This window comes from Corvus cornix, chromosome 4 (genome assembly GCF_000738735.6).
Source record: "Corvus cornix cornix isolate S_Up_H32 chromosome 4, ASM73873v5, whole genome shotgun sequence".
Lineage (NCBI taxonomy): Eukaryota > Metazoa > Chordata > Aves > Passeriformes > Corvidae > Corvus > Corvus cornix.
In genome coordinates, this window is record NC_046334.1 from 2144426 (window position 1) to 2171120 (window position 26695).

Genomic DNA, 26695 nt, shown 5'->3' on the forward strand with positions numbered 1-26695 from the left:
GTAAATGACAACTTTGCCTCAAAATAATTGACACAAAACCCCGAGTTTTACGTCTCACTCATTCCTTTAAGATGAGAATATTTGTAATTCATTTGCATCTGGCACTGAGTTGTTTCTCCTTCCCTCTGTGGTTAGAAGGGTCGGGTAAAGGTTTTCCAAGTTGACGCAAGCCCCAGATCCCAAAGTCTAGACTGGTAGTTCTGGTTCTGCCCTACCCGTCTGTGTCCTCTGGCCTGTGGCAGTTACATCTGTGCCTGAGAGAGACAGAGAGCGTCAGTAACGGGGGCAGAAACAAACCGTGTACAAGCAAAAGCTGAAACAGATGTAACGTGGGCAAAGTAATAACATAAAAGCTCATAAAGCAAGGCAAGGCTGGCCCAGAGCAGCACGAGAAGCGGCATAAAAGGCCTGTAAAGTCCCTGAGATGGAAAAGAGGCAGCAGTTGTGCATTGCAGCCTACTAAGGGTGCAGTGGAAGAACGGTGTTTATGTAGCACGCAGGCAGTAAAGAGATACAGAGACAGGAGAGGGAGAACATCAAAACCGCACGAGGCAGGTCTTGGGTTGTGTGAGACAAAGGGACTTCACTGCAGCGGTCAGAGAGGGGAAGGCATCAAGCAGCAAGGAAAGAGAGCAGCCAGATGGCTTTTACTGGAGAATTAAAATCTCTTGGCAGATAAAGGTTTAAGAATAAGCAACTTGCTTTGCCCGTTCTAAGTGGGAGAAAAGGAGAAGGCACCGTTGGGCAGGAAATTAGTTTTGTAAGTCTAGTTAGAGCAGAGGTGGTCCAGTTCTACTGCAGCAGAAATTATTTCACCGTCACATTCATTAGAAACAAGCCCTTCAGTCTTTGCTACTGTGGGGTCAAAGGTATCCCCTCTAGAATAAAGGGTTTCAGAGCTCTGCCTCTGGGATCTCAGGAAAAGGTGGAATTTAAAGTGTGTCAGATGACTGAAAGAGGATCTCCAGCAGGGCCCAGCACAAGGGCTGCTGGAGGACAGGCTGCAGTTGAAATAATGCCCTGCTTTTTTCCTCCAGTTCTTTTACTAAAGTGAAACAACAACAACAACAACAACTGGTACCACCAAAAAGGAACCCCCCCCGCCCTTATTTATTTTCCCCTTTACGTTTTTTATAGCACAGCCATTTCCCACCTCGTTCTTTTCAGCCTCTCTTTGCCTTCTGACGCAATTTTTAAATTTTTAACTCTTCCCTATGCAGAAGAGACAACTCCAACACTGGTTGCTAATTTCTCCTGATCTTTCTAGTCCTGAGGCTACTGCTACACTGTCCTCTAGTTAAAACTGCTCAGTCCTACTCTCTGGCCACTGTGCTCTGTACTGCCCCCTGGGGAGGATTAAAAGGCTTTCCTCTATTTTCCTGTGTCATTAACACAGAAAGCGTCTGCAAAACGTAGGAGTTGCAGAGCTGGTGTAGGAAGACAGAAGCTGTAGGTACTGCTAGTGCCACGTACAGAGCCCTGCTTCCATGCTTCCCCTAGGAGTTAGCAGAGGAGTTAGGCGGGCTGGAGCTCAGCTCGGACGATGACGAGATGGTCACTACCAGGGTCATTCGGCGCCGGGTGATTATTCAGGTACTGAGTGTTGAACGACTGCACGAGCCTGCGCTGCCTCAGGCCCTGAGCTGGTGTTGCACCTCAAGCTGGGATGCTCCCAAATAATGCATCTCCACCGGATAAGCCTCTCCAATACCGCAGGATTACAGTAACACTGCTAACCCAACTCTAAATTCCACTAGACGCCTCGGTAGGAGGAGGATGGAGGCTTGTCAGCCCCGTATACAACAAGGCCAACTAACCTATCTTTGCCTGCGTGCCGTGGCATCACTTGTCTTTGCATGCCTCTCTAAGGATTTATTTGCAGAACAGGTTTTTTTTCCTAACATTGCTGATTTTTTTTCCATTCTGCAACCAATTAACTGATTTTAAACTTGCTTATTTCGAGACCCACATGAAGGCCTTGCTTCACACAACTTTGTTCTTTGTCGTACAGGCTGATAGTATGCCTGAAATGCCACCAGAAACAGTCACAGAAGAGCAGTACACAGATGAACACGGCCACACAGTGGTAAAGAAGGTATTGTCAGTTCTGCCCCTTGGTACCTTCTTCCTCTCCTGTAAAAGGCAGGAGAAATCATCCACAGAAATGCCAAACTTTCTGCTGTGAAGGGGCGTGATTTGAAGAGTAAAGAGTGGAAGGAATGAGAATTTCTGCTCACGAGAGACACCAAAGTTGGAAGAATTACTTAGATTCTTAAAATCATTCTGTGTTACGGTATATAACCTAACAGGACGTATTTTGTTAACTTTGATTTAAAGCCAATGAAACTTCTGCATAGATCCACATTTTTTAGAAGAAAGTTGTTTATTTCCTTTAAAAAGCCCCAGCAAAAAAACTCACTCTGCCCCAATCTGATCTGGGATCTTTCTTGGCTTGTCCTAATGAAAGCAGTGGAAGGCTGGGTCTGTAAGAGTCAGATAAACCCAGACTCTAGATCTTCAAAATCAGGTCACGCTTAGAAAAGCAAATTCTGCACAGCACAGAAGTGAAAGGGGAACTTCAGTGCTCCTTTGTTTATCTGACAGCTTGGTGCTCAGTGATTTGGTCTAGGATATGGCTGAGCTGGGCTTGTGGCAAACTCCATCTTCTGTCTTTCGAGCAGTCGTCACAGCCCCTCAGCCGGATGGGTTGTCTCTGGAACCTGTTGGAGTTCCTGTTACACAGCCAAAGATTCCTTGGTCGTGTTGCACAGGAGCGAGCGCGACTGCTCGCGCGGCTAGGTCTGTGCCTCGAACCACTCTGCGCACGGCTTCGGGTCATCCACAGACGGATGCACACCCATCCTCCTGAGAAATTTCACATCTTGAACCCTGTAATTCTCTTCTTGCTTTGGCCTGCCAGTGCCTCGAGAGCTTCAGCACCAGAGGAGTCTCTTGAGTAGGTGTGGAAGAATAAAACACCCAACCATCTACGCAGGTTCTTCCACGTAGGAAAAAACACCCTTTGAGTAGAAAATACTAGATAGAGAACAAGGAGGAATATTTTACTGCTAATTCTTAGGGGACTAAACTTCATTCCTTCAGGTGACTCGGAAGATCATCCGGCGATTTGTTGCTCCAGATGGCACGGAAAAAGAGGAAGTGGTAATGCAGGGAACACCTCAAGCCCCCGTCACTGTGGAAGAGGGAGATGGTTATTCCAAAGTGGTGAAGCGGGTTGTGCTGAAGAGTGACAGTGAGCACTCAGAGGTAGGGTGTGCTTTGCCTGCTGTGGCACAAAGCAGCAGCACCCCAACAGGGCTCTTAGTCACTGCAGCTTGGTGTGCTTATTTTGCCACTCAGTCCTAGAACCCCACAGTTACAGCACGTTGACCTTACTGGCCTCTTCTTGCTTTGAAGAGGCTAAAACCACCTATGATTTAGACAAGAAGTGGTTTAGAGCCAGGTAGTAAAAACAGAAGCAACCTGAGAAGGTAAGTGCTTTCCTGCCATGCTTCACCACGTGGCCCTACAGACATTTGGATCGGCGTACCTAAGTTGTGACAGAGGGCCAGAAGCTGGCAATAGGATGTGCTTCCAGCAGTCCTGGGCCAAGGGCAAGGTGTAGCAAGCGGTTATCGGAATTGTGAAAAACCTCACTGACACTTCTTGCCAGCATTTCTCATCAGAATTAATTCTTTAGGAGTAAAGTAACAAGAAAGAAGAGTCCTTTCTTTCTTCTTTTCTTTTTCCTTGTTTTTCCTTCCTTTTTTATTTTCTTTTTTTTTTTCCTTTTTCCCCCCCCTTTCTTTTTTTTTTTTTACCGTATGGAGCCCACAGACAGGAAAGTCATTTTGCCAGTGCACATCACAAAGTGCGGAGTTCATCTCCAGCTTACTTGTGCTTTCTGACCTTGCAGGTGACCCTGTCTGAACCTGCCGTTCTGTCTAGTGCCTCCAAATTCCAGTCCGAACCAGTGGAGGGCCGGAAAGTCAGCAAAGTCATAAAGACCACTGTAGTGCATGGAGAGAGGACGGAGAAACACCTGGGGGATGCCAGCCTGGCTTCTGATCTTCCATCAGCCAAAGAGGACTTTGAAGAGGTACAGATAATTTTTATATGTCAGCATTACAGCAAGCATCACCACAGCCGCAGGGAAAAACTCTGTTCTCCTGAAAGGTTTTGGTGGTGGTGCCCCAGCCTCAACCGGCGAGTCCACGTTCCAAAAAGATGCGCATACAAAGCATGCGTAGGGAAAGCTGACGTGGCGGAATTAGCTAAGAAACTTGTTAAGACCAAAGAAAAACATCATGGAGGCTTTGTGTGGAGTTCTTAGAAGTCTCGGGTGTGAGCGCAGTTAAAGTTCATTCACGTGTTACCACTCGGGGAGCTCATTTTAGAAGTGGCTACAGTTAAGCCCCCACCCTGGGTAAAGGGATGTGTTTCTCCTCAAAAGGACAAAACAGCGACGAAGCTGATGAGCACTTCTCTGGTGTTCTGCTCTTTCTGATCACTTGAGACATTTTAGTAAGAGAAAAGTGATCTTAGATGAAAACAGTTTTTTATTTTCTACAAGTAAGTGACAGCACTTCATTCTGAATCCAGCCTATGGTCCCCTTGAATAGCATGTCTTAGAGGCTAAAGTAACTACCTACCAAGTAGATAAACAGATAAAAGCTGTGTGGCAGCAGGTGACACGTGTATGCAGTTTGGGTTTCGTAACCAGGAACCCAGACCAGCAGCCTGGTCCCCCTTTTTGCACAGAGGCCAAACAAGGTGCTTTGGTGCAATTATTACTGCAGTCAAACTGCCGCACACGAGGAGCTGTATCTGACGTGCGCAGCAGGGAGGCAGCTGCTGCTTTAGGTGCCTGTTCAGCATTTCCTCAGCATTGGTCTGTGGGAGTACAAAGGACTAAGGCAGGAAGAGCTCCACGTGTTTGGGGTGTGTTGTAATTTGAAGTTTATGTTTGCATTGGAGGCTTTGAGCTACACAGGTCACCACATGACAGTCCAAGTCCCTGCTTTGGTAGAGAAAGAAGTCAAGAAAGAAGATGGATCAGTAATTAGAAGGTTTGGCTTGGCAAGTTGATGAAGTGTGACTGCAAACGAATTAACACACTCACATGAGTGCATTGCAGTGAGTGCCTGCAGTGAATGCAAAGCTTTAGTTGCAGTGGTACTAAAGCAACTCCTAACCTGATGGAAGTGATGGCTTAAAGAACCTGGAAATAAAACAACACTTTCTAGACAATATCGGTACAGCAGGTAATACGAAGGCTGGTCTCTGTTGGAGGCCTCCAGGGGCAGATATGGAAAAATGCCCACCCCCAGATGGGGTGAATACAGTTTTGTTAGTGTAGCAAATGATCATCATTCTAATGGAATGGAGAATTGAGGGAGGGAGGGAGAATGAATAGTGAATGGATGATGGAGAATGCATGAAGGGATGGAGAATGGATAGAGATTCTTCTCCTTCTTTCTCCTTCTCCTCCATTCATCCATCCAGTCTCCATCACCCATCCAGTCTCCAGCCATCCTCCATCCATCCATTCTGATGCCTTTTTCTCTGCAGAAGTAAGAGCAAGACACAGGGTGATAAAAAGGGGTCCCTTTATATAAGGTGCACCCTTAGGTGCACAGTTTCTCAGGCGGGAAATGACGAAGATGCATGCCCCAAGCAACTCATGTACAATTTGTATTGATTCTGCAAATTGGCATATCTGATAAGAGCTGCCCCCAGTTAAAAGCATGCCCAGTGAAGTAATGCCCCCAGCTCTAGTACTTCTATTTCTAAATCCACCCCACCTGGGATGAAGACTGGACCCTGTTTATGAAAACGTGTCGTACAGAGCTAGTTTCAACCTTGATTTCTAAGGAGAACCAAGACAGCATAGGGGTCCTGGAATTTGTTTTGTCTTTCTGCCTAGGAAAACCCTGAAGCTAAGTTAAGTTACAATAATAGGCTACAAAGCTACAAATGTGTGTGTCAAGAATACAGAGAATGTATAGAAGAAAAAAGGAAAAAAGGAGGTGGCATCAATTCGTTCATCATCCCTTCATCCATCCTCCATTCATTCATCACCCATCACGCATTCTCCATTGATTCATTCTTCATTTTCTTTCTTCCTTCTTTTCTCCTGTCCACCGAGCTCTCCACACCCAGCGCTATGAAGGCCACGGCCGGGGCTCACTGCAGCACAGACACAGGGTTTGAGTTATGCTGAGGACACGTTCCCCAGGGTGCGCATGGCATCAGCTGAGGCAGTCCTCGATAGGAGTTGGCACTATTGCATCATACTTAGACATTGCCATGCCTTCTCTCTAGCACGTGCAACTCTGCCTTGGAAAAGCCTGAAAACCACAATATTCTCAGACCTTCAGAACTGTGGCCTTTCTAAGTCAGGTCTCTCCCTTTTTTTTGTTTCCAGGACAATACTAAGTAAAGCCAGCACACAGAAGAGGACCGTGATGAAGGACCGCTATGGAAAACATGTTCACATAGAAGAGCTGGAAGACACCCCAGAAGCGCTCCCCAGGGATGACCTCCAGCATGACCTCCAGCAGCTTCTTAGGCACTTCTGCCAAGAGGACTGGACGCAGGAGGCCAAGTGAGAAGCTGCCGCCCCGCACAGCACCGCGCGACCCCTCCTGTACGCAGCCGTCACCATCCCTGGGTAGCAGAGTCATCACTGATGCCAGCCACTGCCGCTTCTACCTGTGCAGCCGCAGTGAATTCATTTCTCCCCATCCCAAATTTCATTTTGTGCTGGTATGATTGTTCACCCTGTAAGCTAATTTGTGACCAAAGATAGCATCCTTCAGGCAGGATGATTTATCCGCCTCGCCGGCACCCTTGCCAGTGTCACCGCTTGTCCCTGTCCCTTCGCTCTGGCGCTCGCTTCCTGACACGGCCCTTGCCAAGCAGACTTCATCTCCAGGCCTCTTCCACCGACTGTGTACGCGCACCGTACAAAGGAGTTGACGTGTAAACTGTAAATAGCAGAGTACTTGAACTCACGAGACCGCAGAACACTCTCTGCCCGTTGGCGTCGTGGGTTACGAGGTGTAGTGACCCTGTGGAACGGCACCGGCTCACGGAACGGCACCGCCCGGACTGCAGACGCTGACTAAGCCAGGAGGAAGCGCTGCAGAGCCACCACGTACTAAGACTGACTGTTTAGAGAGCTGGTCTAGGCAAAGGCTGCGAGAGTCAGGCAAAAGACAGCTGTTCACGTGAATCACAGCTGACTGTGGCCATCAATAGTGCAGACACCTTTAGCCAGCCGTTTCCAGACAAACATTTCCAAAAGAACAAGAAAGACAAATTACCCCACTAGGTAGCCAAGTTGCTAGCAGCTCTAGCTACGGCACGTTCGCGTGCGGTATTAAAGCCTATAGATCCGGACCTGTGGCGGGGTGTATTAAACAATTCTAACTCCGGTAGTTTCCCGTTTCCATCACCGCTTAGCCGACCTCACCGACTGACTGGGGGTGCTTCCTGCTGTCCACTGCACTGTAGATAACTACGGGACAAAGACTTACCCACTATAAAAGGAGAATAATTAATTCACCGTGTTTTATCAAGATTGCCTCTTAGCCGATAGACGCATGCGGCATTTGAAGGTCAAAACCAAACCCTCCTAGAACCATGTCAGCTTCTTGGCCCTCTTAGCACTGAGCGAGCAGTTTTTATCTTCTGATCAAGTGTTTTTAAAGAACAAGTGCTCACAATCCTTGGCAGCCGGTTTCTGTTCATATTTTGTTATGTAACTATATATAATATATATATATTTCTAAACCGACCCTCTGAAAACCACGATAGCATGTCTGCACTTTTATTTTCCAAAAGGGGAACATAGGATCTGACGTTTTGGGTGTTCTATACCTTAATATTTAACGGAGGGAGCTCTGTAGGGTTTTAGCATAACATGCACACACACAAACACACCAACTTAATGTTTTTAAACAGCTATTTAATTTTTTTAGTAGTAGACTCAACACCAGAGTAAAACCAACCCTCTCCTCTAGGAGCAATCCTTTGTCCCAGCTTATCTGGCCTTCCACAACGATAGGGTTCTTTGGTTTTGTTTTTTTTAGCGACTCACTCAGTGCTCAGAACAAGGGCACTTCCTCATTAAGGTAATGATGCCAAAAGCATGGAAACATCTCTGGAGTTCTGGCTTCCTGTGGGCAGAACCACCTGAGGTGCCGTGCTGACACTTTTTGGGCAGGCGAGAAAGGAAACGAAAAGAAAAAAGTGTTTTGGCAGCCAAACCAAATGAGACCCGCGATGAAACATCTCACAGCGCATTGTGGCTTCCTGGCTGGCTGAGACAGCGCAGGAGGGTCTTCAAGGATGGGGCTCTCAAGAAATGCATTTCTGTTGTGTTATTTGCGGTGCAGATGATGTTCTGTGTAACAGCATAATGGTTATTCACCTCTTATTTTGATTTTTTGCTGTGTTATCAGAGAACTTGAATACTGTGAGAAGAAGTGAATTTTAAGTTGACGAATCAGCATCTTGTTCCCATGGTGATAACACTAATTGAATATATCTATGAGGGCATGTATTAGTTAAAAATTAAAAAGATACAACACTAACAATACCTAGCTGCAATGTGTACAATGGCTGATTTAACGAAATAAAAATGTACAAGTGTTAAATGTAGCAACGGTGGCTCGCTCGCTTTTACTGCCGGCGCAGCAGGAAGGGGACAGTGCCCGCACAGGGACCTCAGCTGTGCTGTCAGAGTTACGGTTCCTCTGTTCCCAGCCCGCTCGTGCCAGACACAGCAACGCCTTGTCAAGGCTACGACCTGAGCCAAAAGCTGCTGTTTCCTCTCCTTCTCCTCCTTTTCCAATGACGGACAACTGCGTATAAACGAGTCCAACAATCAAACAAATCCAACTCAAACCCACACCCAGCAAGCAAAGACCCCCGCGTTAAAAGACACCGCACACCCCTCCAGCTGTGACACAGCTGTCACAGTGGCCTGAGGACAAGCGAGGAGTAACAGATGGGGTAACTAATGGGGCACTGCAGAGACGCGTGTGCCCGGTGAGCCCCACTGCCTGCGTCGGAGAGCATGGCAGCGCCAGGGAACGGCGAGGCACGACACAGGTAGGCCAACACTGGGTTTTACATGTTTTGAAATCCCAGCCTGATCAGTTTCACCCAGCACTGTCAGCATTCCCAAACAGAAACACTGTTTTCCTGAAAGACACTGGCTAGTTCTCCTTAATACCTGAACACCTTTCCTCAAGACACATTCTTTTTTTTTTTTTTAACAAACCCAGTTGTTAAATGCAGGGGCTGACTTTGCACTTGCTGTGCCCTCACAAGTGGCAGCAATAATTCAAGTATTACATTACTCTTGCTTTACACCTTGAGACACAAAAGGCTTTGTTTTTTTGTTTCTGTATACAAATTATATGAACCAGCACCATCTTCTAAGCTTTTTTCTTAGTCTGACCATAACACAGCTCAAAAAAGGGTGTTATTAGCAGAGCCTGTTACCTCCTGCCTCTCTTCCCCGCAAACCCTGGAAGATGCCGGCGTGGATCTGTGACCAGCAGAGAGCAGTTTAGTAAATTCTGCCACCTGTGACAGCCCTGGTAGTAGGTACCACCAAAGGGTGGTCACTGTCCCCTTCCATTGATGACTTAATATTTTTACTTAACATTCCATAAAACTGGACTACAAGTGATGGAGCATCCTGTGGGCGCTTCCTAGAACACATGGATTCACAACGTGGAATTAAGCGAGCCAGAAAACACAGACAGACTCGATTCTCAGCTGACAGCTCAGGCCATGCATAGATAACCAGTGCATTTTGTAGCTACAAGCTCTCTACTCCACACACTACAGCCTATAACTACAGGCCTTTGACAGTGTGCAACTTCCAAATCCGGTGCCTTTCCCTAAGGAAATGAACCCAAATGGCTTCACCTGCACCTTAAAACGTTCAACATAGCCCAGGTCTGAACTCTGCAGTTGCTGCAAGCACTTGGCACAGGAAGCAGCGTTTGAGAACAGCCCGAAGCTACAGCAGTTGTCAGGTCTCAAAGCATGTGGGGTAAAGAGGTTGCTGGCTGCCACTCTCGTCAGTGCAGCAGCAATGCCAGAAAGAGCAGCTGGAGCCTCAGCCTTTGCCGGATTTTTCAGTCCCCTATGCAGAGCTGGCTTGTCTTGCCAGGCCTAACCCTGTCCCTCAGCCGTGGCAGCAGCCATAGGCACAGTCCCCCCTGTGCTTCCCCTGCCATGTCTGGTTCCCGCCTCTGCCATCAGGAGAGGATTACACACCTAGGAGCCTGTCGGGCAGGGGGGGATTTGCTTGGGTCTCTGCAGGTAAAGGGAGCAAGGTGAGCTACGAACATCTAAATTTCTGATGCACTGGAAGGGTGCGAGGAGTAACCCTCACTCTACGTGCACACTGCAGGGCCATTTAGACACAACACTGCACCCTCAGCTCATTTCTTCAGCTGTTCCAATAAAACCCCAAACAAGGACGTGCAGCCACACAACCAGCCCCAAACAGGAGAGCTGCTCACACCCCACCACAGCCCTGAACCCGTTGGTCCCACTGAGCCAAGAGGACGCGTCCAGATCACGGAATGTCCAGCAAGGGCACCCATTTACTTACTTCAAAACCAACTGACTCCCTTTTCCTTCTGCTTCTCAGATCTGCTCCATCAAATCAACATCCTTTTTGGTCAAACTCTGGTTGGTTGGTTGTTTTTAAATAAGTCCAACATCTCCTTTGCCTATTGACTAAAACAATACCCAAGTGATCATCACGTGAGGCCCAACATGGCTATTGCTGAGCTTAAGGCTAAAACTGAGCTCACCTGACACGTCACTCCCCTACAATTAAATTAAAAATAAATTTAGAAGATCAAATAGACACACAGGAATATCTCAACCCAATTAATTAACTGGTGTTCCCTCTGCTCCTATTGTTCCAGCACCTGGCTAACCATGAGGATTATCTTTTCCCCTTTGTCAGGCTACAGTTTCATTGCTGTATTTTTATGCCAGTAGGACCCACGGGAACTGTCAGAATAATAGAATTAAATTAAAAAAAAAAAAGTGGCTGAAAAGTGGTGAAAGCCTGCAGCAGTGCCACAAATCTGTCTGAAACTCCTGTGCTACCCACACGACCCTCTCCCTGTATGAACCCTGGAAGGAAATACCATAATAACATCACGAGTAAAATGGTGGGGTCCCCTAACACGCCCCTTCCCAGACTGTGTGTGGAGATGCCTCCTTTGAGTGTGATCTCCCCTCAAGGTTATTCCTCAAGGCTGAGAAATAAGGTAGGCCCACAGTTGTTGAAATGAATGAGCAATACCCATCTCTATGTACTAATTGGTTTTGCTAGCTTTAAAATCATTGCTTCAGCATTCCTTCAGAAACAGGGCACTGCACTAGCAGTTCTAGCTACCCTCACTGTGTACTAAATCATTTTGATTAAGGTCTTTCAGCCTATTTATTATCATAATAAATAATTTCCTCTAGTTTCTCTCTATAAATGTGGCTCGCCATCCTTAATCCCGCAGGGTAAAGCTTCCATTACACCTGTATGAACCTTTGGACATAAACCATGGACAAAGCCTGGATGTGCCTGCACCCAGACCCTTCCCTGAGGAGAAGCTTAGAAAGCCAAGGGGGCCCTTCTGCTGCTCTTGACCCTTCTCCACTAACCTCGGCCTGCAGCTCCCACTCTGCCCAGGACAGCTTCCTACTCCACGAACCCCAAACGAAGATCTCAATTACAACATTGGCTCCAACATTCACCTAAGGTCTGGAGAGGACGTGGGGAAAGCTGCCTTGTAGAGAGCCTGTTCTTTTCTAAGGTACACAGAAACACAGGGGTTCTGCTGTACCTGCAGAACGCCTCTGACTTCAATTGGCGAGCTGCTGGCAAGACAGTAGAATCTTTCCAGCCATTCATCCCAGGCATTGGTAATGACACAGGCTGCACCCAGTCCTCCCTCCTCCATGGGATGCTCTCTTAGCTCCGAGTTGCAGAATGCCAGGGTGAAAGGAAAGAGATCCAAAGAAATACGAATCCCACAATCCCAAGGACCGTTCCTTGAAATAAGGCAAAGCAGTGAGTCGGTCCCAGCCTTTTCCTCATGCACCAACAGTCTGAGCTGTGCAATGAAAAGCCACCGGTGCTAACAGCAGGCCTGAGCTGATAATACTGAGTATCAATCTAAATCCTAACTAGCAGTAAGGACAAAATGCCCCATCCCTCCTCACCCAGTCACCCCAAACACACACAGAGAATAACAACAAGGAGCATCTGCAAGTACCTATTTCTATTACTGTCTCCAGTGCGACAAGGAAAACACTAAAACACAGCTGAGACGAGCTGGCTGAACTTTTGTGAGGTCAGACAGTAGTAACCTCCCAGCTTTCTCTGAGCAGAACTGACCTCACACAGAACTCCTATTCACCACCGCTAGAGTGCGGCAAACCATCAGTATTGCACAGAAAAACCACACTACAACTCCTACAGGGCTTTTTGCAGTCAAATACTCCGCTGTTGGCACAGAACTTCCCATCCCCTATTCCAAATTGTAGAACTTAAGGAGCACATGTATTTATTTGCACTCAGAGTGCTCCCATGTTCCCACCCTTCACCTGATTCTAGGAATCGCAGCCACAGGACATGAGGACTCTGTGCGCTGATCTGTCTAGAACCACTGGCTGCAAACCCTCTGGGGCTTGGGGGTTTGTGTAGGGGGTTTGGGTTTTTATTTCTAGTATTTTCTTCCTAGTCTGTAAAGCTTCCCGAATTTTTTTCCCTTTTTAAATTCATTTACAATCACACAAATATTTTCTCTGCTCAGTGAAAAACATTTAAAAGAAATAAAAAAGGGGAAAAGGTGAAACATTTCTGCCCTCCTATTTCTACCTTAGATGACTAAACCCAGAGAAGGTTGTAAAGGTAAGGCACAGGCTGGACCACCTGGGGACTCAGCCCAACCTGACCCTTCTGGAAGTTTTATATCAAACCAAAACTGCTGCAGTTAAAACTGTTCAGTGTTTTACCAACCACCCTGGGAAATAGGACTTAGAGATGCTTTCCAACATCTCTGTATTGAAAATCCTCACTGATTCTGAAGTTAAAATACATGGCAAAGACTTCTCCTATGCCTTTCTACAACAGTAACAGCGCTTATCTAGAGTTACATAAACTGAGAAATACACAGAAAGATCACTTGTGGTTAAAGTTTGGGAGACCAGCTTATGATTCCACAGATTTGATTCTTTGCCCTTTGCCATACAAATCATCAGGCTAATTGTCAGTGGAGACTAAGAACACAATTCTTAATTTCATTTTCCACAATGCTATCTTTCATAGAAATAGATGGATTAATGAAAATACTCCAGAAAAACCAAGCATTACATAACTACATCCTTTGCTGATACCAATTCAGCTGAAACTCAAATTCCCCTTCTTCCTCATACACCTCTGTAGAACATGATGATCACATCTCCAGTACAATGATGTCACAACCATTTTAATAAATATTTTTTGTTTCTTTGAGTTTGTTAGAACAAGATCAGACCAGTTAACTAACCAAGATAACTAAAAAGCAGTGCCATATTTTGTTCAGTTGGTATTTCAAGACTCTTACAAACAGACCCTTTGAAAATAAATCAGGAAAGAGAAGGGATACAAGCCCCAACTCCACTTTCCCCTCCCCTATTCCTCCGCACACGTGAAAGCTCCATTATTACAGCTTAACGTGCACTTTTAACAAATTACTTTTCATCATTTTTCTTGCAATCTGTGCATCTTTGAACAAGATCAGACTCTTCTCAGTTATGAGGCTGAAATTAGGCAAATAGAATTCAAACCACAACATATTTTTGCTTACTTACCGGATGGAGGGAGAAACACAACTTCTACAGCACTTCAGTGGTGGAAACTGCAACGTGGTTCATCTGCTTTGTGCTCGAGGATTTTAACAGGCCACAATCCAGCATTTCAAGTTTATTGGCAAAGCAATTACTTGTTCAAACAATGAAACCCACATAAGCACATCTCAGTCACATGCACATCTGAGAAAACTAGTTAAAAACTTCAATGAGAGTGAAACTGTGGCTCCATCTCTCCACAGTGGTACCAGAATAGCAGTGACTAACATCCCATTGCCAGCAAAGAGGTGTTTTAAGTGAACCTCACATAAAACAGCACACTTTTATGATCATCCCAATCCAGTTAAATATTTCAGCATTTACCAATCCGTGAAAACATTATGAGAAACAAAAGGGAACGCAAAAAGTTATTTTCCATAAACAGTAAGCTGATACTATTAGTCTGATAACAAAGAAATATTTTCACACTCTTTTCCTTCTGCTCTGACCAGAATGAACAAGAACATGTGGAAATAATCAACAGCAGCCAGAGCATTTCCATAATTGCTTTCAGCTCTAGGAACACCTACTCCAATCAGTACCTTTTAAGAACCACAAACCCCCAGCAGCTCCCTTACTTTTATTGAGGTGTGGACGATTCTGAACATACTAAAAATTCACCAACATTAAAGTTCTGGCACATACCCAGTAAAATCCTCAGCAACATGAAAACCCATTACCCTCATAAACAATACTTTCATAAAAAAGGAACATGAGCAGCAGTGCCTTTGTCACAAAAGGACACCTAACTGCAAGCCTCTGAAAATAAACCAGCACATTTAACTAAGCTGCTCTCACTCTGTGACTTGTACATACTTCAAAGTTCCCAAAAAATCAAACACATCATTTAAACAAAGGCCCATGTGCTCCAATTGAATATCAAGAGCAGCTATGTGTCAGCACAGGTGGAAGCTCACCTGGAAAAGTGATACTCCATTTTCCAGCCATAAACCGTACTTTTAATATTAAAGCCTCTTCCTCACAAGAAGCAGAACAAACCAAACCACATTCAGTGGCAGATTACCTCCAGGTTCTTTTCTTTGCCGTGTAAAACACCAGGCCCCAAGCCCTATGCATGAGGGTCCAGGCCCCCCAAAAAGTAAAACCATGAAAACCACAACTTTTATTCAAGGTTTTACAATAGAGTAATCCCTGCAACAGGATCAAACCCTGCTTTCCTAACAGGAGCTCAGAGCAACAGAACATAAACTCTTAAAAAAGCATCCACAGAGCTTCACCAGCTTCTGGCAGCCTTTTCCCCCCACCCCCTCCCCCAAATATGCTCTTTGCCTCACCATATCCCCACACAATGTACAACAAGGCCACTGAGGCCAAGACTCACTGTTTGTAGACGGCTCACAGGAAAATCTGCTCGTTTTCATCAAGGCTGAAGCACCCCAAATTCCACAGCAAACTCCGGAAACGTTTCCCTCACAGGAGTGCAAAACAAATGCCGTGGAATGGGTGAACATCTCCCTCTAAAAACTGTCAGAGCAATCAGGCAGCTGTGCTCCCTCCTGATGGGAAATGAGGAACACCTGGCACCCTACCCAACACCCTCCCCGCCAGTCTCCCAGGTGCAGCCAATCCCCTAAAAGAGGGTGAGGGCTTAAACCACCTTTAGAGAGCCAACTCAAACCTTCCTATGATAACTCAGCTCCAGGTGTGGTTATGTTTACTCTTTGGAAAGGTGAAGGAGAATAATAAAAAATAATGAAAAAACCCCAGCAATGCACACACATGTGAAGTCGCTGCAGCTAAGGAGCTACAAGAAAACTGGAGAGGGGCTTTTGGCAGAGGCATGGAGTGACAGGACAAGAGGGAATGGCTTCAAATGGACAGAGAGCAGATTTAGATTGGATATTAGGAAGAAATTGATCCCTGTGAGGGTCGTGAGGCCCTGGCACAGGTTGCCCAGAGAAGCTGTGGCTGGCCCATCCCTGGAAGTGTCCAAGGCCAGGGTAGACAAGGCTTGGGGCAACCTGGGATAGTGGGAGGTGTCCCTGCACATGGCAGAGGGGTTAGACTAGATAAACTTTAAGGTTCTTTCCAACCCAAATTCATGTATGGTGTATGGTTCACTATGAGTCATGTCTACCTGGTGCCACAGGACACACTTACTCTCTCTTTGTGTTTTGCTTCCAAGAGCTTTGGGTCATTCACTCCAACATTCAGCGAGTTAATTCCTCTTGGACAGGAGGTTTGTGGCCCTGCTGCTCCCTGTGCACAGCTGCAACCACTGTGCCACAGATACCTGCCAGCAAAAACCACTCAGTCACCCTTTCCTAGGCACCCCATAATAATAACCTTGTTACTGCTGTTGCTACTACTATTATTATTATTATTATTATTATTATTATTATTTCCTCTAGGTAACAGTATCAGAAATACCAAGTGTGGCTATGGATCTACTACAACTAGGACCATCCAGGAAAAAGTCATCAGGTTATTAATTCAGGAGGGGACTGAGGCAAAGAAAGTGAGGTAGAAGGATGGCAAAAGGGAGGGCCAAAAATGGGAGAAGGGATAATACAGGCATATGAACAGTGCCTGTGCTTGATCACAGCAGGTGGAGCAGGACGATGAAACAGAACCTGTGTTCTTGACCAAGGAGTCAAACCTGCTTCTGCGTCCAGGAGGCCCAGAGGGGAGGGAGGAAGGCAGGCAGGATGCATTCCATCCCAAAATGGCAGCGCCCAGACAGATGGGTCACGTTATCCCGCGTTAGAGCCCGTTCCCGGCTAGATGGTAAGCGCCCACTTCTTCCCACCACTCTCACCCTTCTTCCAGCACATCTAAAGACTCTGGATTTGGGCTTGTCATTCCAAGCTGTGTTGTCAGGCCCAGCAAGGGGCCTAAAAGGGAGTTTAGTTGGTTTAGGCTGGCCACAGATGGGGCCTCCCCCATGTGCAGAGCAGAGAGCTCTGTCGTGGCCGTGTGTGGTGAGGGATGGTGTCTCCACCACCACCAGTGGCACATTATCCAAACCTTCTCAGTACCACAGGAAACTGATGAGAAGACAAAGCTCGGGTCCTTGACCATCTCCTCAAACCAGCTCCAACTCTCGAGGTGGTTTGGAGTGCCTCCCGAGCTGCAGGGCAATGGCTCTGTTTAATAGCGCTTTTATTGATAGCCGTTGGCAGGCAGGCGTGATTTTCCTTGCTCCCATCTCACCAAAAGCCAGGCAGCCCAGAAATATGAGTCTAAACGAATGAGCCATTAGTGCCAGCTGGCTATTTCCAATTGAGTTATATCTTTGCTGTGTTCTAGTACATTGTTGCCTAGAGGTCTTTGCTTCTGCACTACATTTCCCTAGCTCGCTTATTTTATTACCTGAGTATCACGACTGAGTAGCATCCAGCAGGTTTTGTGCATTTACTCCCAACGTGCTGAAAAGAAATTGCCATTTCTCTGAGGTCTTCGCAACAGAGACTCTGAATTACACTTTTTAGAGGGTGGCATTTATGGCCTTGCCTGACAATTGAAAGGTACCAGAAAAGCTGGTGCAGATTCCGGACACTAAGTCACTGGAATATTGACTGGTCCTGGCTGGTTTCTGGCTGGTCTCCTGGACAGACAGTATTTCAGTGTTAAAGAGAAAACCCTGTGCAGGGACAAAACTTACCAATAATTATGTGGCAGAAACAGCAAAATTCCTGATCCCATGGGATGTGGAAACACTTCTGTAGGAGGAGATGCATAAAATTGCACATGGGAATTCAGACCCTGCTTGATAGTGACAGGGCCTCTATACAACAGCTTTTGAGCTCTAGCCTATGTCTGCAAGCACCTTCAGCATCATTCTGCTATCAGACTTGAATTGTATTCAATAGAAATCTCTTCTCATTACAAATCATCGAGTACAGCCCCAAATTTATACCAAGGACTGCTTCAGAGCCCAAGTCCCTCAATGCACTAAGTCTGTGCCAAGCCTTTACACCACTCATACTCAGCATTTTTCTAACCTCCCCATTCCACTAATTACAGCAAGCATTTTACCTGCTTGTTATGGTTTCTGATGCTGCCTGAACTGTTACGTCTTCCATTAGGAGAATTTTCCCCTGTAGGTTGCTATTTGCCTGTACACAATACTCCATGCACACCTTGAAGCATTGGCCTAGTCACAAATGAATCCTGACACTTAAATTGGGAATAGAGATGAAAAAGAACCATGAAAAGAACTCTTTTACCACCAAGTGGTATTTTTAGGATACGGGAGTGAGAAAAATGGTCAGACTTTCACACCAGCTTAGAGAATGTACTTGCACTACAAATGCTTCTTGTATCATTACATGCATCTGAAAATGGACTTCTTTTCCCAAATGGAAGCTGAGTTTATTTTTTACAATGCCTATAAACTGTTTGTGTTATTCTGGAACTCTGCTCATCAGCATGTAAGAACCTTCACATGGTTAAGTGCAGTTCAAAGAAGATACGTGCAGCAGAAGAGGATGACTAAGCCCATGCTGTATCTGTATCATCTCTATACTCTCACCTGCCACTAAATTCACATTTTATTTCTTGACTGCAAAGGAGAATGAAGGGGAAAATTACAGTCTAAAGAGGAAATGGAAGCCATGTACACAATATTTCTCTCCCTCACGCTCCCATTTTCTGTCTCCATAACTGCTGTTTCATTCTCTGAAACCAAACTCTTACGAGAAGTTGCAGCTCATCTGTAAAAAGTATTCCCGAAAAGTTCTCTAATGTTATCCTGAGTTATGAATAAAAAGCATCTCATTCCTCACTCATCTGACCTATGCTGACTCCTGAGGGGAGACAGACTGGCTGGCAGCAGTGAAACAAAATGAATGTTTCTCATAAATAAAAATATGCATTTTTCTAGGTTGTTCTCAGATTCTTCATCATCATCGGCGGCAGTGGCACTGCTGACAAAAAAAAGTGGGCGCTCCACTAAATTGTCACCGAAATGATGAATGACTCCTCTGGGGTTATTTCTGTGTGATGGTGGGACACCTGGTCACATCAGACTCTTGCCACAGAGCACAACAAAGTCTGCATTACTTTATGAAAATGAGCAGTTCTGGTCAAACCCGTTTGCGCACAGCCCAAATGGCCTCGCTGCAGCTGTACAAGTTGTGCTGTGGACATCTCAAAATGTGAATCATCTCAAAGGGACTTAGGCCCCAATGAGATCTGCATCGTAAATCTAAGCCTGGATTAGTTTATTTCCCATTCGCATCCTTAATTTCTCTGAGGAGCAACAGGAATAAAGTAGGCCTTGATTTTCTTCCATAGCTCCCACAAGAGCACGTGCTCCCTGAAATGAGATGGAAGGCCTAAACCAGAGAGATTTATTTCATGCTGTGTATAGGTAAATTCTGCCTCCTGGAAGAAGGATCTAAGTCGAGCAAGTGGAGGGAACTGACTGCGAAAAGTAAGACTACCCCTAAACCCAGCCCACTCTTCTGAAACGTAATAAACGCCCAGCACTGACCTCTGCCAGCAGATGCTACCGAAAGGGTGAAGGATAGAAGCTTTTACAATCCCTAACTCCCCTTTTCCATCACAGTTCATTACAGGCTGAAGAGATCACTTACCTGAGCGGTCACCTCTCTTGCACCAGCGCACCAAGCGCTTTCAGCCCTCGGAACAGAGCCGGATCTCTTTAACTGGGGCCAAAGGACAGGATATCACAGCAATGACCTGGGAACAGGTTGCCCAGAGAAGCTGTGCCTGCCCCATCCCTGGAAGTATTCAAGGCCAGGCTGGATGGGGCCCTGAGAAACCTGGGATGGTGGAAGGTGTCCCTGCCCATGGCACAGGGCTGGAACTTTTAGGTCCTTTCCAACCCAAACCATTCTGGGATTCTATGATTCTATGAACAATACAGGGGTTTTTTGTGCTCATGGACCTGGAGTAGCTCCCAGAAATTTCAGTATCATCTCCTCGTATTAGGTAGTGGAACTATCTTGGGCTGGTCATTAAACTCCTCTTAACCCCTTGTCAGCCCTTAGGTTCCAAAAAAGTCCCCTGAGCAAAAATATCTAACGGGACCTTTTGTTGTGTTCCAGGCTGTGTGTGTGAGTATGCTCTGCAGCATCACATTGGAACCCAGTCACTGTAAAACCGAAACCTTGTAGTTACATCTCCATCATTCTTCACCATCCCAAACCTCCCTTTGTCTAACTGCCAGCTCAGAAAATTCATCTAGCATCTAAATATCAGATCAGGTTCTTTTTCCTTTTTCTAGGTCAGTATCAGTGGCAATAAAAAAAAAAAAAAGAAACCCTAGTAACTCTGGGGTTGGGTTTTTCCTGGGAAGGATTTCTGATGGTGTTTTCCTTTTTTTCCTTTTCCTTTTTTCTGGATGTACATAGACAATATACTGCTAATATTTGACAGCTGTCTTGCCTTTGAACTGCTGACAGATGCAGGAAGTTGGGTTTAGCTAGTGCAATTAACTAGTGCGGCGTTCAGAACTCCCAGGATATTCCTGCTCTGTGAGGAAAGCAGTGTGTGGCTGCTGCCCTCAATTTCAGTATTGCCCTCCAACAGTGTGATGTGCCTTTTATTAGATTTGGGAAGTGCTGCAGAGCTCCAGTTGTTAGGATGGTTGTGAACCTGGGAACTGCTGCAGAGTTCCAGCTGCCAGGATGGATGTGAACCTGGCTTTTCAGAGGGAGCTCACCTGGGGCTAGCACCGGGCAGCGAGCGAGCACGAGGCTCTCTGGGCTCTCCTTGTAATTCCGGCCATAAATCCTTCATAGGCAGCCTGCAGTCACTGTCATTCAGGGAAGGAACCTTACCCTTGGACCCAGAAACCCCTGTCATCCAATACCTTTGTGACCTTGGGCAAACTACACACGGCCAGGGTCTTAGGCCGAAAGCAGGCAGATGATGCAGTGACACCATGAGGAGCAATTAGCTAACGCTTTTAAAAGGCTCCCAGGCAAACACCAGGGCACTGCTGGCTGCATCACAGGAACGGGTCTCACATAAAAGGGAGACACAAAAAGGAAGTGGAAAAAAAATAAGGAAGATGGGGAAGTAGAGCTTTCAGACATAAAAGCAGATGATTCATTCCAAGGAGTGGCACACACATTTTAACGGGATGAACGGCATGTGGTAAGAACCTCAGGGTCTCATGTGGGAGGAGGATGAGAAGGTTGGGAAGAGAAGAAAGGCAGGGCAAGAGCAGTAGGCAAGGGAAGAGGCGAACATCTGAATGGAGGGGCAGGGAGCAGCACAGGGGCGTTTTGATGGAGTGGTGAAAGGATCTGACAGAAGAAGAGAAGCCTCAACCCGCTTCCTCCTCTCGCCACCAAAATGTTTGGATCTTTGTGCCAGCTACTCCTCCTCAGAGATGAGTAACGTGAGCTGCTTGGACCTCTTAATGAAAACAGCGTAGTCCTCATCCTCCAGCTCTTCCACTCCCCAAATATCCTCCCTACATCCTTTTGGCAGGCGGTGTAAGACTGGTGGGATGTAAAGTAACTCTGCCTTGTCATGTGTGAAAAGCTGGTCTTAACTGGGAAGCTGTTTATAGAAAGGTGTGAATGTGGTGAGACTCAAACATCGAGATCCCCATTCAGCTACAGAGGAGAGAAGAAATACTCTCAGTGCACCTCAGGGTTCTAACCTTGGAAACCCACTGCAAAGCACCGGGGCCTTTTAAGCCTCAGTGTTTCTATCTGTTCACATATTGAGATCCTCAAACACATCCATTTGCTTAAGAGAAGAGACTTGTAATGTTTCTTGCTCTCAGCTTTGTGTTAATTAGCCCTCACGGCATTTTTTAGCCTTTGTGGCACCTTCACTTGACAAATGCCCAGGGAAAGGGATCCTTCCTGCTGTTGTGAGGCAGATTTTGACCATTTTTTAAAAACTGCATCCAAACAAGAATTAGATCCTTCCCTACTTATTTTTCAGTGAAAAAATGGACAAAAACTGTCTCAGATAATCACAGTGGTTATGGCACTGACCTTGCACAAGGTACACACGCTCAGATTCTTGGCCTGAATGAAAAAGAGCAAAACCTCCTACTCGCGTCTCCTGGATCCCTGTGAGTGGATCTAAATCCAGGCCCTGAAATCAGCCTGCTGCTGCTGTGCTTGTCTGGCTCCATTGCAGAGAATTTAACTATTTATACACAGTGCTTTCATCCCAACAGGAGACTGAAACGGTGCCTCCAAAACCAGATCCCACAATGATGTGCTAACACCCTCTCAGATGCTGAAAAGTAGTTAATATTCCCAGGTTCTTCAAAATACTTACATAGAGTGAATTTAGGTCCTTACGAGAAGGGTAATTTTGTTCATTGTCTCAGAATCCTTGAATCCGCAGGTTCCTCAGATTTTGGAGAAGTGGTGTGAACATTACCAACACAAAGAACTGCAATGAAGGCTGGAAATGGGAATTGCCACATCAGTCACAAGTGCACCACATATCCTCCAGGCAGCCCAAGGCCAACCAGGGGATCAGAAACAAAGCCTGCCAACACATGGCTGGCCATGCTACCGATCCCTCTCCCTGTGTGAAAAGGTGCTCTACCATATTCAAAATTTTCTTTAGAGTAACTTTTCAGTAAGATTAGATTTATCTTTGATTAGTGTGTCTTTGAAAGGTCATGGAGAAAAGGAGCAATGGAGGAAAGCCAATGTCACTCCAGTCTTCCAAAAGGGCAAGACAGGCCAGCAGGCTGTGCTGCCATTCAGCCAGACCTGGACAGGCTGCAGGGGAACTCAGGGAAGTTCAACAAAAGCAAGTCCTGCACCTCAGGCAGAATAACCCCTTGCACCCATGCAGGTGAGGGGCCGACCTGCCAGGAAGAGGCTCTGTGGAGGGCAGAGCGCTGGCAGGAGCTGCCCAGAGAGGCTGTGGAGTCTCCTCCAGAGATGTTCAACTCTGCCTGGACATCATCATGTGCAACCTGCTCTGGGTGAACCTGCTTTTAGCAGGGGGTTGGACTAGATGATCTCCAGAAGTCCCTTCCAACCCCAAACATTCTGTTACTTTGTGATCTGAGGAGTGCTGTCTGTGGGGGTTCACATGGCAGCTGCTATGGGAAAAGAATGCAAAGCTGTCAATTATTCACCTAGAACATATATTACTTGTCACTAATCTCCTTTCCAACCAATTTCCAAATTACTTTAATAAACCATCTTGCTCATTTACTAAATTATACTACTTAAAAATATTTACTTTTGATCAAAACCAAAAGAATACCCATATGACAGTGCAAATTAAGGCTAAACTCCATAAGCCTTCCTGTGTTGATGCAGGATTGATTTGAACCACTGGAAAAAGAAATGTGTACCTCTACAACTTTGACAGTCTCTTTATCTTGCTGGGTGATCCAGAGGCTTGATGATTTAGAATTTTGATAATGTAGTGGGATATAAACAAGGCTATTCAAACACACTTACTTGTTGTGTTTGCTTGGCATTGTCTTTGTAAAGACTTGCTTGGAGTTGAGGTATCCACTTGAGTAATTTCATTCATCCATGAAGGTTTACTACAATGAACAAGGCAGGCAGATTTTGGCATGGCCCAGCTTTTGTGCTTTGCTCTCTAGAAAGTTTTGTTCAGAAAAAAACCCCCGGATCACCAGTTTTACTTAAGGAGTAGATTTTCAGGTGCCTGTTTTGTCTGACGAACTTACCCAAGTACATTAAACTGAACTCTTGCTTCCTGCTCTGGTACTTACCTCTCCCTGGTGCACAGGACATGGCAACAGCTCTGTATGATGTTTAACTCAGTCGATGTCTTGCTCTAACATGACAGAGGTACGTGCTTGGGAGCACTCTCTTCTCCATCCCTACTAAGGGTTTGACTTCTGTTTAGGTACCAATGGTTAGCAATAACTTGGTTTATCCAATGAGCTGTGTGGCTCCCAAAGGCAGGTTCTTACCTCCACTCTCAGGCTGGCTGTTGCTAGTAGGGTCCCTTGGTGCTACTCAAGGTCCTGTGAGCGTCACCACTCTGGGCAGCTGTCCTCTCTGAGAGCCAGCCCTGGATGCCTCAGCAGGGTGGGAAAAGGAGGGGTGAGAGAGCTGAGCAGTCCCTTCCTTCCCCAGGGCCGTTCTGTTTGCCATGAGCTCGCTCTCAATGCAGTGGGCTGGATACTAATGAATTAATACTCCCCTCTCCCCTGCACCAGCTTGCTGTATGCTGGGAATTACCTGATAGTGAGCAGGGGACTCAGTGACAGCCACAGCTGTTAGTCTGGCCCTGACAGAACCAGCACCTTTCTTTCCATTGTGGGCTGACTTAAGGGAACAGCAGAAGTAAGACCGAGGCCTTGGCTGTTGTAAGGTGTGTCAGATTCCTGATAAATGTGTTGCTGCAATTTAACACAACTTTTCAGAGGGTGGCTATGCACACTCAGCCCTCGCTATTTTAAGGAAGCAACCCTGTCTCAACCACTTGTCACATTTAGCTATTTAACTTTGTTAACTACTTAGAGGTCACTGTGATGAAAAAGGTTATATGGGCTGAATTCCCAACTAGTTTCCAAGATGGTCCAGCCCTACAGCTGGGTTCTGGCAGCATCTTTGAAGAAAGAATGAGACATGTCTGTAACACAGAAATACTGCTCTTCTATCTCTTTGCCTTGGAAATCTTGTTTACTATCAGTTTGTCTTTTTTTTTGCATTGATTTTCCTCCCCTCACACTCTGATTAAGTGCTCTCCCCTTCCCCAAACTTACTGTCTGCAGTGCCTTTGGCCTGGGCTGGGTCTGGACAAGAACATGCTGAAACAGGCAGCCTGGCACTGCTGTTCTGCAGCATGTGAGCACAGAGAACTCCTGCCTCCTCCTCCTTCCACACGCACGCTACCTTGGAAGCAGATCCTGCAACATGTCCTGCTCAGCCAGGGGATCTGTGCAAGAGAAGGAGGGGAAGGGAAGGAAGGCTTCTAGTCTGCTCTGTGTAGGTTTCCTTTCCTGTGAGGCCTGGATAGGCTGCAGAATTACTGTCTCCCCTTTTGTGAGGATCCAAACCTCCCTACACTCCTGTACAGGGGTGTGAGCCCACAGCTCTCCCTGCAGGAACCAGAGCTTTAGCAGCTGGACTTCGCAGCACTGATCTCCAGCTCACTCACATCTGTCTTTTACCAATAATCTGTTAGGAAGAAAGAAGATGAAACTCCTGAAGCAATTTGGATCAATTCCTCAATGACTACAGTTAATTTTTTGACTAATGGTGTTTTCTTAAGATGGGTTATGTATAAAGTATGACTGCACAAATTTAAGAAGAAAGGCAAGCCCTGAGAAGCATGAAGTAATTCTGTTTTCTGAGAGAACAGCCCAAGGAGATGATAAATTACCAAGGACTAATAGCTCACTGAAGAAAAAGTGAAGTTAATTGTAGACACAATGAACTCTGGATTTAATATACAGCCCTAGGAGATGTCACTTTTCTTCAATGTGTCCTGGGAACCCATTTTTAGAAAATAGAACCAATCTGATTACTTCAGGTATATGCAGAGGGTATATTCAAGACCCAGGAAATGGTAATTTTCAGGCCCTGAAATATTGTGTTCCTTACTCACATTAAAGAGTGAATAAATGAAAGCACTGGGTTCCTTTCTGCTCTGAATAAACAGCCTCTTCTTGTGCACTCCTAAACAGAAAACAGTATTACGAAGCCACGAGGAGGCAGCAGATTAAAATATTTGTGCTATAAAAGAACAACCATTAAAAAAAACTCCAAACCAGCCCCCAAACCCTGCCCCTCTCCCAAATCTTCAGCCTGATACGGAGGAAATGTGTTCTCCCAGCCCCCTGCTCATCATTTTGCTTTATCCACTGATCTCTTTTCTCTGCATACCTGAAATCGGTAGCAATTCCACTGCCGTCAAGCAGCTTTATGCAGGAGCATGGTTAAAATAGAAATCAAACCGATTTCTGGAACAGCACTCACTGGAAAAAGTGAGCAAACAAAGTAGGTAAAAGCAACATGACAAAATATAAGACCTCCCCCAACAGAATAAACTGCTTCTGCTCCTTCTGGGGTTTACTGAAAAAATCCAGCCCCCTGAGCTCTCTACCAACTACTTTTTTTTTGTTTACAAAATGCCACCCAGGAAGAAGCACTGGAATTGTGACCAACCCAGGACAGGCTCTGGCTCCCTGCCACACCAGTGCTGCTGCTCCAGCTACGCTGTCCTGGCCCCGGTCCAGCTCTGCATTCCCCGAACAAGGAAAGCTGCAAGTTGTTTCCTCTCCTTCGTCCTTCTTTTCTGTTGGTATAAAAGACTGTCCTCAATCGTGGCTCAGCGTGGTTTAAGACAGCCTGAAATCACTACAGACATAGATGCACGTTTTTAAAATGGTGTGTTATTTTAAATCCTAATTATTTATAGATTTAATGCATTTCCTATTTCTATATGCATGTTTTTATATTACTACATATATTTTATGGTATTATATAGCATACAACAACTGCTCTTACAGAGTCTTGTGGCACAGGCTGAGCATATACAGAAAACACAGCAAAGCAGCAACAGAAATGTTGGAACAACCTAAAACATTTCTAAATATGGCCTTACAAGCACAAGGTATGTGCAAAGTCCACCAACAGAGCAGAGCATGAGCAGTGTGCAAACGGCCCCCAGGAAAGGCACTTCGGAACTAACCCAAAGACAACCACAACAGCAAACACTCATATTTTCAAACTGAAAATTCAGCTCCTAAGAAAGTGCATCTGTGCCTCTGGTGTCTTAACTCAAACAGACACTACATGTTTTCCACTGCAAAGATCACAATTCATTGGGAAATTAAAACACAAGCACAATG

The 26695-nt window shown here is 45.9% G+C and overlaps 1 protein-coding gene across 1 annotated transcript in view; it reads left to right on the forward strand.

The window, feature by feature from the left end:
- The window catches only part of ANK2 (ankyrin 2), a 139328-nt gene extending 130661 nt beyond the window's left edge, over window positions 1-8667 (forward strand). Inside the window, 5 exon segments of the mRNA XM_039551201.1 lie at window positions 1501-1593; window positions 2012-2095; window positions 3103-3267; window positions 3917-4099; window positions 6428-8667. Of these exon segments, the coding sequence (XP_039407135.1) occupies window positions 1501-1593; window positions 2012-2095; window positions 3103-3267; window positions 3917-4099; window positions 6428-6442 (540 nt within the window). The 3' untranslated portion in view covers window positions 6443-8667.
- Window positions 8668-26695: the final 18028 nt, after the last annotated feature.